General features: G+C 39.6%; 2 protein-coding genes across 31 annotated transcripts in view; one reads left to right on the top strand and one right to left on the bottom strand.

The window, feature by feature from the left end:
* Positions 1 to 17,363, top strand: part of CAMK2G (calcium/calmodulin dependent protein kinase II gamma) — a 304,863-nt gene that overhangs the window by 246,840 nt on the left and 40,660 nt on the right. For 11 of the 30 annotated variants that reach the window (XM_056530585.1, XM_056530588.1, XM_056530593.1 and 8 more), the window contains exons 13-15: positions 1,421 to 1,459; positions 1,890 to 1,952; positions 17,111 to 17,151. In XM_056530585.1, coding sequence (XP_056386560.1) covers positions 1,421 to 1,459; positions 1,890 to 1,952; positions 17,111 to 17,151 — 143 coding nt within the window. The remainder of the gene's footprint in view (positions 1 to 1,420; positions 1,460 to 1,889; positions 1,953 to 17,110; positions 17,152 to 17,363) is intronic. The other 19 variants (XM_056530590.1, XM_056530599.1, XM_056530594.1 and 16 more) reach the window with 2 other exon arrangements.
* On the bottom strand, positions 6,822 to 10,931 carry LOC130282390 (uncharacterized). The gene is made up of 2 exons (XM_056530618.1): positions 8,879 to 10,931; positions 6,822 to 8,732 (listed from the first exon to the last, which is right to left on the bottom strand). The coding sequence occupies exons 1-2, from the start codon at positions 10,173 to 10,175 to the stop codon at positions 8,701 to 8,703; spliced, it is 1,329 nt and encodes a 442-aa protein (XP_056386593.1). The 5' UTR covers positions 10,176 to 10,931; the 3' UTR covers positions 6,822 to 8,700.

The following is a 17,363-nucleotide window of genomic DNA, read 5'->3' on the forward strand; positions in this document are numbered from 1 at the left end:
TTTTGTTGCTCTTTGTAAAAGTGTTGTGGTGACAATACTCTAAATAGCCCCCCCCATGAGGTGATTGCTTATCGCTAGGAGGTGACAACCAACTGCTAGGAAACCCTATCATTGACTGGAAGAAAGGGGCTACAACATTAGTAATGCATATTGTTATCCTATCCTAATAATATGCTTTAAGTGTCTATGGATCTGGTGAAATTGGTGTAAACATGTTACATTTCACTTTCTTATTTCCATAGAAGATCAGACAATAAATACATCAATAGAGAGCCACATCAATGATGCGATCGCATACAGTTTTTTTCCTTTTAGGTCATGGGCCTCATTTCAGCTGCATGGACTGCTATAGCTGCAATGTATTCTGCTGATAAAATTAGAGATTGAAGTTAATGGCCATTTCACTGTACAAAACTGTAGTAAATTTCAGATTTGTCCATGTGAAAATGCTTCAATTGTGAGCTAGGCAAAAATTGTTGCTATTTTTATTTATTTTTTATTTTTTTGTTTTTTATTTTGCATGTTGATATTGCAGATGCTGCTGTCATTGGCAAAATGCACAAGTCTGAAATACAAAAAAACAATCACTATTCGCATGTGTGTTAAAGGCTCCATCAAAAGCCTTCCATGTAGATTCCATCATAACTGACCCAAAAAAAAAGTGTTCTATTTTCCATCCAAACAATAGACCCTTTTATGATTTAAGTAAGGGCCGATAAATGTCACTGCCATGTGGTGTTATAGCAGAACCAGTACTGTTTTTGTTTCACATGGAACCCACAATGCACATGTGACCAGTGTCTATGTGCACCTTCCTTTACAGTGTTATATGGCCTCATGTTTGTCTCACTAGAAAAACTGGTTGAATGGCCCTTAACAAATTTAGTTTAGAATATAAGAGTTGCTCTCTTCTTGCTATTGGCAAGGCATCCACTTTGTGGCCCCTAATACAAGAGACTACAGTGCCTTATAAGTGTAGCATTTTTTTTTTGTTAAAATGTAACTTTTTTAATGTTTTACATTTTTTTTTCTCGGTAATTTTAACATCTACAAAACACACACCAGACTTCTTTTTTTCTTCCCTAATGCTTTTATCATTACAAAGATTTGGTCTTGGTGGAACCACTGTATCATTGCCACACTTCTTCCTCTTCACACAGTCTCTTTATTCTTTTCAAAGCCCTTTATCCTACTGACTTGCTACGCTGCCCTATCCCAGTTTGTTGCAGTAGATTCTTTTTTTTTTTTTTTTTTTTGCTGTTTATTATTTTGCTTGAGAAGGTCGGGGAACTTTGCGAGCACACAAGATTCTGCTTGAATATGGCCTTCTGTAGAGTGTGTCAATGCAAAGCAAGATGTAGCATGCCGGATGCATTGTAATCACTTCATATCTAATAGGTCTTCTATAATTGAAAACTAGGTGCCGTTAACCGAAGAGAGAAAAAGGAAGACCCTACAGGTGGGGATGTTGCATCTCTTGGCATCCTTTGCTTGTTGTCTGGTCATTTAGCCACCCAAAATGAATATGAAAGTGAATGCTTGCTATTGCCTCCAATTTTGTCTACTCAGTGCTTGAGAATGATAAATAGTGATATACAGTATCTGGTGTTTTTCATCCTAGCATCACAGAAAAAAAAAGGAGTCTTTTGTGCTTTGCAAGGTCCACCCCAACCACTTCTCTAGGCAAATGTGAAATTAATATACATGTGCATTGAAAGTCTATTAAAGCTTCATACAGTTTTATTGATTTTTCTCATACCTTTTTTTTTTTTTTTTTTTTTTTTTTTTAAATCAATGCTTATTTGACTTGCATCTTGCTTTATTGTTGCTCATTTGGATTTTTGTTGCATTGTTGCGGCTCCTTCCACTGAATGATTTTGTCCAATCAGTTGGCAGGCAGAGCTCCGCCCCCGTTGCAGCTGCCACCAGTGCTGCCAACTTGGCTGAGCAAGGTACGTGGCATGAGTTGACCCATACCCCAATTACTATAAACCTAAATCTGATTTTTTTCCCCCTTCTGATTTCCTCTTCTTTTGACTTCCTTTTTCCCTCCCTTGTCTTATACTCCTACCCCTGATGAAACTGCATGCCAGTGCCTGCATGCTCAGGGGCAGGACATGTTGTGTACCTTAGTGGTGGTGAAGTTTGGCATGGAGTCCTATTTGACCCTGGTGTGGATTTTTTTCCATTGATGTGCTACTAACTTTACTTTGCATGCTGAGCAGCTCTTGGCTATTTTCTTTTCTTTCTCGTTTCTTTGGGGAAGAGAAGAAATCATATTGGCAACAAATGTCAGAACTGTTCCTTAGTTTGGAGTCTTCACTGAGTGTTTTCTTTACTTTGTTTGTACATATAGTATTAGCAGAAGGTTTTCTAATTTTCCTTTCACCAATTCAAATGGACACAAGGTGCAAAAATGTGGACTCATCCCGCCTCAAAACTAGTAGAATTCTCATGACGTTTTTACAAAAGTCTAACACAGCTTAACCTAAGTTATATGAGCCATCAAAGAGGTCTGTCTGTATCTAAATGTCTGAGGCGACAGTCTTAAAGCTTTAGCTTCCTAAAAATAGCTTCTTATAATTTATGTTTTGTCTTTAGGTTTGTTGTATTGAAAATTTAACTTTTTCCACACATTTTCAGGTGTAGCAATGAATAATAAAGGTGACAGTGCAGCAAAATTCCAACAAATTTGTCCCACAGTTACATCTTTTAGGCTATTTTATGCTGCATCTCGCTATACATGGGTTGGTGGATTTTCAAGGAGGGGAAGATTTCCACACATGCTTAGACTACCTTAAATAGATAATACATATTCACCTGTCAGATCCCCCACTGCTGCAGTTCTAATGGTACATGGGTTTCCACTGCTTCATGGAGATGTGCGCAGAAAATCCACACTCAGCTTATCAGTAAGACCATTCAATGCTGCAGATAGTAAGTGGCTAAGCAGGCCGTTTTCATATGTTTACATGTCACCGCCATGGCATCAGTGACAGTGAGAGATCAGAAAGGCGTGCTTACGTTAATTGCTAATTTTAAGGCCGTCTGAGCATAAAAAAAAAAAAATCACGTTTTTGAAAAGAATTCTAAAGTTGTTACACAGGCTCTTTAACACACTATTTTAGACTAACTTTCACCGGTCCTACAAAAGCATCTAAACTGGCAACATGATTTGGCAATGCGACAAATTTATCAAGTGGCTAGTCCATAGAAACAGATGCACTCAGCACCGATCACACAAACAGGACGCCACTCAATTTCCTTTCAGATACTTCCGATTCCTTTCCGAAGCATGAACGTTGTGCAATCGATTCACTATCGAGATGGGTGGAGGTGCTAAACCATATTTCACAAAACGCTGTGTAAAATCACTATCATGTCTTTAGGAAGCACTCATCGTGTCTTCAGGAGTGAACAAACGTCATCTTTATTCTTGGAGAAGCAGAGGAAACATTAGTAGCTTATAGCGTGGGAGCGGGAGTACAGGACACTGCAAAACGTTAAAATCGGTGTGACAGCTTTTTCACCCGCATACGTGGGTTTCGTCAGACCACACCATCAGGTGTGGTCTGAAGAAGCCTGCACATTCGGGAGAAACAGCTGTCACACTGATTTTAAAGTTTTTCAGTGTCCTGCACTCCCGCTCCCACGCTATAAGCTACTAATGTTTCCTCTGCTTCTCCAAGAATAAAGATGAAGTTCGTTCACTCCTGAAGACATGATGAGTTTGACACACAGCAAACTCTCCACAGCATTTCTGTTCTAAGCCAACTCGGAGAGTAGACCATACAGGATTAGTTCCCCTCAGCGATCCTGTCTGCAGGAGATTGCTGTGAGTATCTGTGAGTTTATAAGTAGCAATGTACCAAGCAATGTGACATATAAGTAGCAATTGTACCAAGTTTCATCAAAATATCTCCAGCCATTTGGAACTTAGGCTGTAACATACACACATTGAGTTTTGTGTGTGTGTGTATATATATATATATATATATATATATATATATATATACACACACACACATATATAGAGAGAGAAGTTTTAGTTAAGTGGTATATGGAAGAGCTGGACTTCTGTTGATTGCTACTTGCAGAGAAAATATTAACTAACTTTCTGTGGTAAAATGTGTAACAAAAAGGAGAACAAACATCTAAACCTTGCTATCAATTTTTATTTCATCAGGGGGATCAAAAATATTGCCACTTGACTATTTCCCAATTCTGCAAGTTGAAGCTTCACAGTTGTTCTTAATATAGTTTTAGTTATTGAACAGTCTGCAGTCACAGTTCATTGAAAAAGTGCCATCAACAGCTGCTTTGGTTTCCAGTTACAGTAAGTTGTAGTACCCTGCGTTGTACAGTGTCACAAGTGTGTATATTATTGACCACCACGTGGCATTCATAGAATGTCATCAGGGCAGTCATCTGCCAGTCCTTGTGACACTGGAGCATCAGCAGGGCAGGCGTAGAGCTGAGAAACATTACACAAGTACTACCCAAGCTGACGGGGCATGTCTCTGCAGGTGATAGAAGAGAGGGATTGACGTGGCCTTTCCAAAAGGTCAGGTGCAGAATGATTACTGTGGCATAAACTAAACACTTAATACCCATAAGTACACCCACATTTGTACATACAGCGTTATGTACATTATCATATTCTATACATGATGTGTGATTTGTAATAAGTGATTGGAAAAAAAGCCTTTACATTTTCTTGTTTTCTTTGACATGTTTATCAGTAAATCTTAAAATCTTTTTAAATTTTTACTGAACTGGAAACAGAATGGGACCATTGTCTATAATGTGACCTAATTGTTAGTGATACAGCAGCTACTCTTGTTTCATTGCCATGTGAAGAAGGGTCAATGTCAAGCCCATGTCTGTCCCCTAGGCTATTGTCCTCACTTTTAAATCTCCTGTGCTGGAATCTGCTGTGAACTGCGCTTACTTCATGGCATCCACAGGTCACAACATAATGAGGGGGGACGCTAGAAGATGCTGCTGCCACTGTTGACAACAGAATGTTGGGGCTGCCCCAACAACAGCTTGAAATGAACATTCTTCATGCTGGCCAGTGGCCAGTGCACAATAGTTTTTCATATTTTTTTCCATTTGGAAAAAAGGACATAAAAAATTATAAATGATTCATTATTAAAAATTGGGTATCATGAAACATAATTACTTAGGGCTAATGCACCCTGCTATGTGTCCATGTGCAACCCCTAAATACAAAAAATGGCAGATTTCCACCAGTTTGATTTCATTTTAATTGAAGATTTTCCTATCCTTGGTGAAGGAAAATATAGATTTTATTAAAGACAAGACGCGAGTATCATGCTTTTAGATCTTCATTTACTGATCAGCAGCAAAAGCATATTATGAACAAAATACAAGAAAAAACTTAGTAGGCACAGGTATGGTGTAGCCAAACATGCTACAGGTATTAACCAATCAATGCACAGTAGCAGATATAATAGTGACAGTTAATCTAATATCTTCCTTCTTCTTTTGAGCGAAGATGAACAGTCTATTCAAAGTTAGGATCGTGGTAAGACAGCTGGAACCTGAAGAGTATCTCCAATAAGTTCGGTATCCGCAGGAAGGTGTGAATTTAGAAGGTAATGTTTTCAAATGTAGATAAATATGATGCACATCCAATAATTGAGGAACTTTTCATCAGGAATATGGAAAGTCCGCTAAGTATCTTCTTAAGTGGCTGTGAATACAAAATGTTAAAAATTGAAAGGGATGGGTTCATTGGGAGGGATGATACTCGCGTCTTGTCTTTAATAAAATCTATATTTTCCTTCACCAAGGATAGGAAAATCTTCAATTTTATGTAAATACAAGACGCTCCTATCATGCTAGTTTAAAGCTAAATATGTAAATCTTATATAACAATACATCTATTATAACAATGTCATAGAAACATGTGAATCTGGTCTGAAATAGAATGTTTTGAATGTAGAGTCAGAGGACCAATTAGCCGCTTTGATGATGTCAGAAAGGGAAGCACCTGATTGAAATAATTTAGTTGCTATGGCCCCTCTAGTAGAGTGGGCTCCAAAGGTAGAGGTATCGATGCCAGCCATAGTCATAGTCAATTTAACCCATCTGACCAAAGTGGTGGAAGAGACCGGTTTATGGGGTTTACAGAAGGAAATAAGAAGTTGTGAAGATGGTGGGGATCGAAGAGATTCCGTTCTAGATTCATATGCCCGTAAGCAACGAACTACACATAGTTTGTGTTGATGAGGGAAAGAAGGATAGAAGACGGAATGTAAATTAGTTTTGGTGCGGCGATAGACCGTAAATACAACTCCCTCTGGAGAATATTGTCTTCTAGAAACATCAAGGGCTCTAACATCCGATATCCGTTTGATGGAAATAAGACATAAAAGAACTGTAAGTTTAAAAGAAAGTAGTTTAAGAGGTAATGAATCGTTGTCCTCCCAGGAAAGAAAAAGATTCAAGAGAATATTCACATCCCAAGTAGAGTTGTACTTAGGTAAAGGAGGGCGTCTAAAGCGTATACCTTTTAGAAGTTTACATACCAGAGGATGACGTCCAATGGGGATAGAGTCAATAAGAGGATGGTTAGCTGAAATGGCAGATCGGTAAAGATTGATAGTTCTATAGGCTTTGCCAGCATCAAAGGAGTCTGAAAGAAAATTCAGGATGTCTGAAAGAGAGGTTTGCAAGGGATCCAAACCCCGTTGAGAGCACCAATGAATCCAAATTTTCCAGGCTGATCTGTAAGCAGATCTGGTTCCTGGAGCCCAAGCGTCTGAGAGTAATTATCTAGTTGTGTTCGAAAGTGAAGATGATGTTCTGGTATGCCGGAAATGAGGCAAGCTAATAAGATTAGTTGATCTGATAATACTAGAGGATGAAAGTTGCCTAAGGGATCTTGAAGGATATTCGGAATGGATGGTAGGATTCGTGGATAATCTGTTAGAAGTTGAAGTAATTGGGGAAACCACGATTGGGTTGACCACCAAGGAACAATTAAAACCATAGTAGATTTCCGGATAGAAGTTTGAAGGAGGACTCGAGGGATTAGGTTGAAGGGAGGAAACGAGTAAAGAATTTCCTGTGGCCAATGTTGGAGGAATGCATCTATGCCTAGAGCTTCTGGATCTGGTCTCCAACTGAAAAACTGAGGGATTTGACAGTTCAGTCGAGAAGCGAACATGTCTAGATGACAAGGACCCCATAAATGGTTGATCTCCAGAAAAATGGAAGGGAGAAGTTTCCAATCGCTGGAGTCTGTTAGAAAACGAGAATTCCAATCTGCGATTGAGTTGGATATGCCAGGTAGGTATTCTGCTTTCAACGTAATATGTCTGTCTAGACAAAAATGACAGAAATCTTTGGCAATTTCCGCAAGGTCTTTTGAAGTTGTACCACCCAGGTGATTTATGTATTGGACTGCTGAGATATTGTCCATGCGAAGTAATACACAGCAGTGAGAGGAATCCTTCACAAAGCTCTTTAGTGCGAAGGACCCAGCTAAAAGTTCTAAACAATTGATATGAAGCTGGGATTCGGAAGGAGACCATTTCCCTCCAGTAGAGAGGGAGCCGCAACGCGCTCCCCAACCCGAAAGACTTGCGTCTGATTCTATGACAATATCCGGATTTGGATTGAAGATTGTTCTTCCATTCCAGGTCTGGATGTGAGATAGCCACCAAAGAAGTTCTTCTTTGGCGTCTGAAGAGAGGCGAATCTCGTCTGAGTATCCCAGGCCTTCTCTCAAATGACGAATTTTCAGTCGTTGTAGGGCTCGATAATGGAGAGGGGCTGGAAATACAGCTTGAATGGAAGCTGAAAGAAGACCCACTATCCGAGCTATGGTACGGAGAGAAATAAGATCTTTGCGAAGGATTTGGCGAATCTCTTTCCGAATAGTTTTGAGTTTCTTCTGAGGAAGACTCAGAGTGGATGATTGAGTATTGATCTTGAAACCCAAGAACTCCAGTTCCTGGGATGGTAGGAGAATGGATTTTTTGAAGTTGATTAGAAAACCCAGATTGGAAAGAAGGGATAGAGTCCAATCTCTGTGGGTTAGAAGAAGATTTTTGGATTGAGCCATGATGAGAATGTCGTCCAGATAAATAATGAGACGAACACCTCGGCTTCTGAGTAGAGCAATTATAGGCTTCAGAAGTTTTGTGAAGCACCATGGGGCTGATGAGAGTCCGAAGGGGAGGCATGTGAATTGCCATTTTTGAGTGTTCCAAAGAAATTGGAGGAAGATTTGAGAGGATGGGTGAATCGGGACTGTTAGATAAGCATCTTTTAGGTCTATCTTGACTAGCCAGTCGTCTTTTAGTAGAATATCTCTCAGAAGATGGATGCCTTCCATCTTGAAGTGTCTGTACACAACAAAGTTGTTGAGTAGTTTTAAGTTGATCACGGGTCTGTGACCTCCATCTTTCTTTTGTACTAGAAATAGATTGCTGAGAAAACCTGGGGAATTTAGGGGAACAGGTATAATTGCTTTCTTTGCAATGAGTTCCGTTACTTCTAGATTGATCAGATCTAGGTCTGTAGTTGAAAAATGAATTGGATGGGGTAGAGAGTGTTGTACGGGAGGAGAGAAAAACTCTATTTGGAAACCTGATACTGTATCCAGGATCCAAGAGTCTGACGTAATTGTAGTCCAGTTTGTTAAAAAATGTGTGAGTCTCCCTCCTAATGGAAGGTTGTGGGAGTAAATGGGAAGACTTACTTGTAGTTGGTTTAGCACTCTGGAATCCACGTTGTCCTCTTGGGCGCCAGGGTCTTGCCCGGTAGGGGAAGAACGGTGTGGGGTTGGCTGGTTGGGTAGTATATGATGGCTGGTAAGGTTGGTACTGATGTTGAAAGGAGCCTCTTGACTGTTGTCTAGTGGGGAGATAGCGGCCGGAAGAGCGGCTCCTTCCTTTCCCGGCCCTACCAAAAACCCTATTGGAAAAAACTTTTTTCAACGATGTTTGAGCTTTGTTGATGGACGAAAAGAGTCCAACGTATTTGCCCATTTGATTAATAAAATCTTCCCCAAAGAGCATCCCCTCTGTGGGGTGAGTAGGTTCATTGGATGCTAAGTTCGTTAATTGGGGGTCGATTCTCATTAGAACAGAGCGTTTACGCTCAGTGGAAAGGGCTGCATTTGCGTTGCCCAAAAAACATACAGCACGTTGTGTCCAACCTTTTAGAACTTCCACTTCAACTGGTTTGTTGGAGATAGAAGATTCTTCTACCATGTCTAAAATCTTTGATAAGGGACCGAGAATATCCAGGAGTTTGTCCTGACAGGACTTAAAACTCCTATCTATACCTTTTTTAGGATTTTTCCCTGTTTTCATCAAAAATTTATTCAGAACTGGGTCCAGTTCTGGAGTTATTGAAGATAAATGGGGGAGTGTAGGGCGGGGACACTCTGCCTTCAGTTTACTGCGAGTGACCTTATCCATGCTCTTGTTAACTCTAATAGAGAGGAACTTAGCAACTATGGGGTTAGGTAGCCATTCCCCAGATCTGGGGTGTTGGATGAGGGCTGGGTCAAAGGAGGAAAGGTCTGATTCCTCCAAAGGGTCATCCTCCTGATAGTCAGGGTCATCATTTATTTCACCGCTTTCTTGTGACAGGTAGTCAAAAGAGTCAACAATTTCCTCAGCCTGAGAATCTGAAGAATGATCAGAATTCGGTTCTGTAAAAGAATTTGGTTTATTTCTTTTAGCGGTCTTATGAGCCCTACTTACAGATACTTCCTCTTGGGCAGAGGGTAACGTGTGCGGCTTTGAAGCGCATTTATCGTGACCTATGATAGGTCTGTCTTTTAATTTATCTTGGCGACCTCCTTTACATTGTTTTTTAGGAGGGGGAGCAGTGCCGTCATGTGTGTGTCGTTTTTTGGAAGTAGCCTTTTTGGGGACATTAAACCCTTTGGCTAAATCCGCCACTGAAGTTTCTGGTGTGAAATAAAGATCACCAGGTGTTTTGGGATTAGAGGTGGAGGGGTGGGCCAGTGCCAGAGAAATAGATTTCTGTATACTATCTTGCAAAACAGTAACTGCAGATAACATGGCACTCTGTACTGATCTGGCCACTGAATTATCCACCAGATTCTGGAGGTGGTCATTATTATTAGCCTCAATATTAGCTGATTGAGCTTCAGAGGTCTCCATGAGTAAATATTAATATTTATATATATATGCTATGAGGCAATTCTAGGCAGAATAGGCAGAAATGATTTGCTTTTATAAAAGCAATTTGGTATTTCTGTCACAGTGTGTCAGTAGGTACTCAGTAATGCTGGGACCGAGTACAAATTAATTACAGAGTAGCTAATTAGTAAAGCCAATCACCGTGTGGTACTGGAGTAACAGGGAGGCAGTACTGCGTCTCTGAGGGAACCTGACGGAGTGACAGGATTCCCGCCCAACAGCAGGTGAGGACCACTCTGCTGAAGTATCGCGAGACTTCCGGGAGCTGAGAGAAAATGGCGGCGATGGCGCAGAAGAAAAGAAGATGGCGAAACGAAACGCAGGGGAAGAAATATCGGAGAAGAAAGCCTGATTGGGAACCGGAGGTATCGGTAAGGTGAGGTAAGTATACAGTGAGAGAAAATATTGAGTTTATGCTGACGAACTAGGAAGGAATATAATATATATGAAGCGGGAGTACCGGGACCCCAGTATAATGACAATATACTGAATACTTGGAAATAAAGAGGTGGAGGAAATTATATCAATGTATTATAAAGAAAAAATAATAATGGAATAGCAGACCATATATATAAGGGGGTTAATTAAAGTAATATGTATGCAATACTAGAAACAGAATAAAATAAATAAATAAATGGGTTAATTAAATAAATAAATGGTGATAATATATATATATATATCAGTTAAAGAAATATGGATATTTAAGGAAAAAATACTGTAGAGACAATGACTTATCTGTTAACAGCTGCTGAGCAGCAAAAGAAGAAGGAAGATATTAGATTAACTGTCACTATTATATCTGCTACTGTTCATTGATTGGTTAATACCTGTAGCATGTTTGGCTACACCATACCTGTGCCTACTAAGTTTTTTCTTGTATTTTGTTCATAATATGCTTTTGCTGCTGATCAGTAAATGAAGATCTAAAAGCATGATAGGAGCGTCTTGTATTTACATAAAATCCAGGGTTTAGTTGGATCTCAATGTGTGTGTGTATGTATGTATGTTCCAGCATCACTTCCAAACGGCTAAAGATATTACCATGAAACTTGGTACACATGTTACTTATATGTCCTTACCCACCCCCATTTGCGAGAGTCAGGGTTTTTGTTTAAAGTCCCATACAAGTCTATGGGAACTATGTTACTGCATAACTTCCAAACAGTTGGCGATATTTTGATAATACTCGTTCACATGTCCACTAAAAATATAGGAAAGTTAATTTAACCCTAGCCTACCCTCATTTGCATTGCTCGGGGTTTTTGTTTAAAGTCCAATGCAAGTCTATGGGGAAATGTATGTTCCAGCATAACTTCCATATGGCTGGAGATATTTCGATAATACTTGGTCACATGTTACTTATATGTCAAATAAAATTATATAATAGTTCAATTGACCCCTAACCTCCCCCATACAGGTATATAGGACTTCTGGTACCTTACTCCACCAGCTCCGCTCTGCATCTCCTGGTTAATATATCAGTCCGGCTGGCAAGCCACACCCTTCATGCATTCCATGCCCCATCTTGCAAATACACGCCCACCCTTTAATCCACACTCCTTTAATTTCAGCTTAATAACTTTATCACAACTCAGTCCCACATGAGGATGGGATACGGGGAAGGAATATGAGGTCTGAATATGGGGATGGGATATAAGGACGGAATATGAGGTCGGAATAGAAGGTCGAGATATGAGGTTAGGATATATGCAGGGGATTTGGGGTCGGGATATAGGGTCAGGATTTGAGGACAAAAGTTTTCTCCTTTGTTGCTTTTCCTCCCCCACAAGGATTAGGTAGGAAAAACCAGGCAGGGACGGGTACTCAGCTAGTATATGTAAATATCAGAGCAATGAATATATTGTGCGTGTTGCCCTACGTGCTGGACACAAGTGGCACCTGACACACCCAATGGGAACTTAAATGAAGGCCTTCATAATGCACCATTTTACCAGACAAAAAGTATATCATGCTGTGCCTTTTTTCAGGATTTTTGGGAAGAGACAGATGTGGAAAATGGCCTTGTACAAACATAAAGGGCTTTCATTTAGCTAATATAGATGTAGGGCTATACAAGCCACTTGCAATACGACACTGATAGTTGCAATAGGACACTGATACAGGTTGCCGCATTTACAGTATGTCAATTCTTGCTTCTTAGTTTCTAACATGTCTCATTCTCTCTAATGGGTTTGCAGGGCTGGAGAGCCGCTACTCCCAGTGTATGGTCAATGGCATACTCTGGTCACTTCTGAGTTCATCAGTTTGCAGGACTGAGATCCACCTACATGCAGTGTGTAGCCATTGGAATACTTCCATCACTTCTGGGTTTATTTTAGATATCCATTGTTTGTATATATGTTACAAATAAACAGAATGGCCTTTTTTTCTGCAGTTGTGAAGATTATAATTTTCCGCAAGACCTCTGGAGAATTTTAAATGACTAAAGGTTTGAAACAATGTGGTTAGAGCAGGATCAGAATGTGTGCCAGCTGAAGCAGCTGTGTAAAGATCTGTTTTTCCTTGGAGCTATTGATGGTATTTCAGTGATTCACAAGTGTTTCTAACAGCAGTTGTCACTTGCTGAACTAGTTACAATGCTTACTATGTAGCCGTGTTCACACAGGGAGGATGTTACGAGTGCACAGTATCTAGGATTTTTTTTATCATATTTAGTTGTGTGTTTGCTTGTATTATATAGCCAAGGGAATATTTACATTATACATGTATTTCAAAAAAAAATAATCACTTGAGTCCCCCACTAGTGTTCAGAGCAGCCAAACCATATCCTTGTAGAAAAAGAGGCATATAGGGCTGTGCCAGTCATGCTCTGTAGGACAATTTATGGCTTAGAGTTTGTTTTCTTTAAAAAAAAAAAAAAATAATAATAAAAAAAATAGTATTTAATTTATACTGTCTAGGTCAAAATGGGGGGTTGTATTCAATGACCTCATTGTCAGGTGTTCAAACTAGAAGTTTTTTTGATGTTTGATTAAATTTAGTACACATAAAGCATTTTATGCTTCTTGAAGGAAGAATAAAATTAGTTATGTGGGCTAAAAGCAGCCCATGGAGCACAGGTTATATATCAGTATATTATTCTTGTGTCTGGTTGCAACACTATATTTTTTCTACACTGCAAAGTAAAATATTGGCAAAATAGATCATTATGTATCGTAAAGGTGCTAGATTTTACATGTGCCAATTATATGGCAAATGTTGTTCAGAGATTGAGCGCAACACTACGCTAAAACAGTGTTCTAATATGTGAGCAGACAGGTTAAGACAGATTCCCCCAACTCACCAACAGTCCGGGATTTGATTTTTTTTCCTGTTCTTTTCCAATGAAGTAACTGGAAAAAAAAAAAAAAAAGAATTATTGTTATTGTTGAGGACTGGGTTGGGAACCACTGGGTTAATATACGTCGATAGTATGTTGCCTAATGTATGTCAGTATGCTTTAACATGCCTTGTTTTTTAGCTGCATCGAATAGTGTGGTATATGTTTTTTGCTAAAACCTTTTAAGACTTGACAGTTGGCATTATATAAATGGATTATTACTATGTTCTTCATCCAAGATGATTCAAGAGAGAGAGGCCTGTAATTTTCATCATAGGTATACCTCAACTATGAGAGACATAATGAGAAAAAAAAATCCATAAAATCACATTGTCTGATTTTTTTTAAGAATTTATTTGCTAATTATGGTGGAAAATAAGTATTTGGTCAATAACACAATCTCAATACTTTATTAAATACCCTTTGTTGGCAATGACAGAGGTCAAATATTTTCTGTAAGTCTTCACAGAGTTTTCACACAATGTTGCTGGTATTTTAGCCAATTCCTCCATGCAGATCTCAGTGATATTTTGGGGCTGTTGCTGGGCAACACAGACTTTCTATGGGGTTGAGGTCTGGAGACTGGATAGGCACTCCAGGACCTTGAAATGCTTCTAACAAAGCCACTCCTTCATTGCCCGGGGTGTGTGTTTGGGATCATTGTCATGCTGAAAGACCCTGCCACGTTTCATCTTCAATGCCCGTGCTGATGGAAGGAGGTTTTCACTCAAAATCTCACGATACATGACCCCATTCATTCTTTCCATTACACGGATCAGTCCTCCTGGTCCCTTAGCAGAAAAACAGCCCCAAAGCATAATGTTTTCACCCCCATGCTTCACAGTAGGAATGGTGTTCTTTGGATGCAACTCAGCATTCTTTCTCCTCCAAACCAAAAAGTTCTACTTTGGTTTCATCTGACCATATGACATTCTCCCAATACTCTTCTGAATCATCCAAATGCTCTCTGCATACTTCAGTTGGGACCGGACATGTACTGGCTTAAGCAGGGGGACACGACTGGCACTGCATAATTTGAGTCCCTGGTGGCGCAGTGTGTTACTGATGGTAGACTTTGTTACTTTGGTCCCAGCTCTCTTCATGTCATTCACTAGGTCCCCCCATGTGGTTCTGGGATATTTGCTCACTGTTCTTGTGATCATTTTGACACCATGGGGTGAGATCTTGTGTGGAGCCCTAGATCGAGGGAGATTATCAGTGGTCTTGTATGTCTTCTATTTTCTAATAATTGTTCCCACAGTTGATTTCTTCACACCAAGCTGCTTCAGTCTTCCCAGCCTGTTACAAGTCTACAATTTTGTTTCTGGTGTCCTTCGACAGCTCTTTGGTCTTGGCCATAGAGGTGTTTGGAATGTGACTGTTTGAGGTTGTGGACAGGTGTCTATTATACTGATAACAAGTTCAAACAGGTGCCATTAATACAGGTAATGGGTGGAGGACAGAGGAGACAAAGAATAAGTTACAGGTTTATGAGAGCCGGAAATCTTGCTTGTTTGTAGGGACCAAATACTTATTTTACCAAGGAATTTACCAATTAATTAATTAGAAATCCTACAATGTGTTGTCCTGTATTCTTTCTGCCCATTCTGTCTCTCATAGTTAAAGTATACCAATGATGAAAATTACAGGCCTCTATCATCTTTGCACAATTGGTGGCTGACTTAATACTTTTTTCCCCATTGTAGATGAAGAGTAATATTAAAAAGCATGTCCGACAAAGGCCGATCAGATAATTCAGGGTTTGGTAGAAGTGTATGTAACTTAAAGGGGTACTCCGCCCCTAGACATCTTATCCCCTATTCAAAGACCCCCTTCGATCTCCGGACCGGCACCCCAGCGGGAGGCCGTGGTTGTGATGTCACACCACACCCCCACTGTTCATGTCTATGGGAAGGGACGTGACAAGCGACCACAGCCATCATGCCCCCTCCCATAGACATGAGTGAAGGGGGCGTGGTGTGACATCACGACTAGGGCTCCCCGAAGCTTGCATTGTGAACATAAATGTTTAGAACACCAGGGTGCCGGTCTTAGCACAAATTTCAAGACAAGCATCTTAAACAAGAAAGTTCAGTAACACCGCAGAATAATGGACTTTAGGACTTCCTATTGTAAAAGGTCTGGCTCGCCAAATACATGCAACGATTTCTCTAAGCCTCTTGGGGACCAGGTAATTGGAGACATTACGATATAATTGTACTTATGTAAACTATTCAAATTACAACTGCCGATCAGATGTGAGAAAATATTATACATATATACTCATATTCTCTGAGGGCCAACTACAAAAAAAGATTGTGAATCCTACATTTTATCCCTCCAGTTTACTTTATTCTGTCTCTAATATTTGCTGTCACTAGGGGTGTGAATTTGCAAGAATCTGGCGATACAATACGTATCACGATACACGTATGACTATACGATGCATCGCGATAAATCCCGATTCTGTCTTTAGGAGGAATCATTAGATTCCTAATACAGATGAATAGAACTCTATTCTATTGAACTCCATTGATCTGTGTGCTCTGTGATCCATTGATAGAGCCTAGTCCAGCCAGGATCTATCAATGACAGAGCCGCGGGACAGCAGGGAACAGAGGTAAGCCCTCCGGCTACCTCTATAGTGGATCTCGCCTCCCACCCCCCCGGTCATGCTGCGGGGGGGGGGGGGGGCAATCCACCCCACTAGCCCACCAGGGAGCATTCACATGTCCCTTTAGACAGCGGCATTCTAAAAAGTTAATAGCCGAATTCCACATCCCTAAAAAGATAGATTCAAAAATATTTTGAATTGATACAGTATCGCCAAATGAAAAATCGCGATAATCGAGTGAATTGATTCTTTTTTACACCCCTAGCTGTCACCCTATAATTCTTGACTCCAGTGAGGCATGTTTATGGGCAGGGGTACTCAACATCTTAATACACATTGTGAAGTATCTAGTACAGTATAGCAGTATGTTCTATCGATCGTAACAGATACTTGCTTTAAACTTTTCTCATTCATTATTCAAGATGCATCTGCAGCAGTGCACATCAATGAATCATTTTCATTGTTGGGGAAGTCCAGATTAAGTCTTCCCTTGTAAATTTATAGCCAACTTCTATAGCTCTTTAGGCCCTTTTTTTCATTTCTGTTTAATACAGTTCTGTATGTGTTACTATACTTAGAAGTATCAGTGTCATTGGGGGGGTGGTCTATGGCTTCACACCGTGTCATCACTACAGTATAGTCCTCTACTGATTCCTAACCTGGGAACTATTGCTGCTTAAAGTTATCTTTTACGAAGTATATATACCAACCATAAAATCTTCCTGCAATGGTCAGATATCTGAAAACAAAGGATAAAGGTAAAATTCTGTCATTTTAGTATACTCCACACTGTTTATGCATCCAGTGAGGTATGCACGCCATTTTTCTTATAGGATTTGTTTTTTTTGTTTTTTTTTTTTTTTTTTTTTAAAGAAACACTTTCCAAGAATATAGTTATATATTAGTTATATTACAATTCTTAAGTATCAATTTTTTTTTCAGCTGCCAAAAGTCTATTAAACAAGAAGACAGATGGAGTGAAGGTAAGCTATTCTATTTCGGTACTTTATGAAAAATGTCTCTCTCTTCAACTACACAAATGCATAGATATATAGGTTAATGGATCTCACAGTGGATTTCTATAGTGGGTTTAAAGGGGAATAAGTCTCGAGGCAATACATTCCATAAAAATTGTCATATAGAACCAATATGTTATTTTAAATGGATCCTTTATAGAAAGTCTAGTTTAACATTT

The sequence above is a fragment of the Hyla sarda genome, chromosome 7 (assembly GCF_029499605.1).
Source record: "Hyla sarda isolate aHylSar1 chromosome 7, aHylSar1.hap1, whole genome shotgun sequence".
Lineage (NCBI taxonomy): Eukaryota > Metazoa > Chordata > Amphibia > Anura > Hylidae > Hyla > Hyla sarda.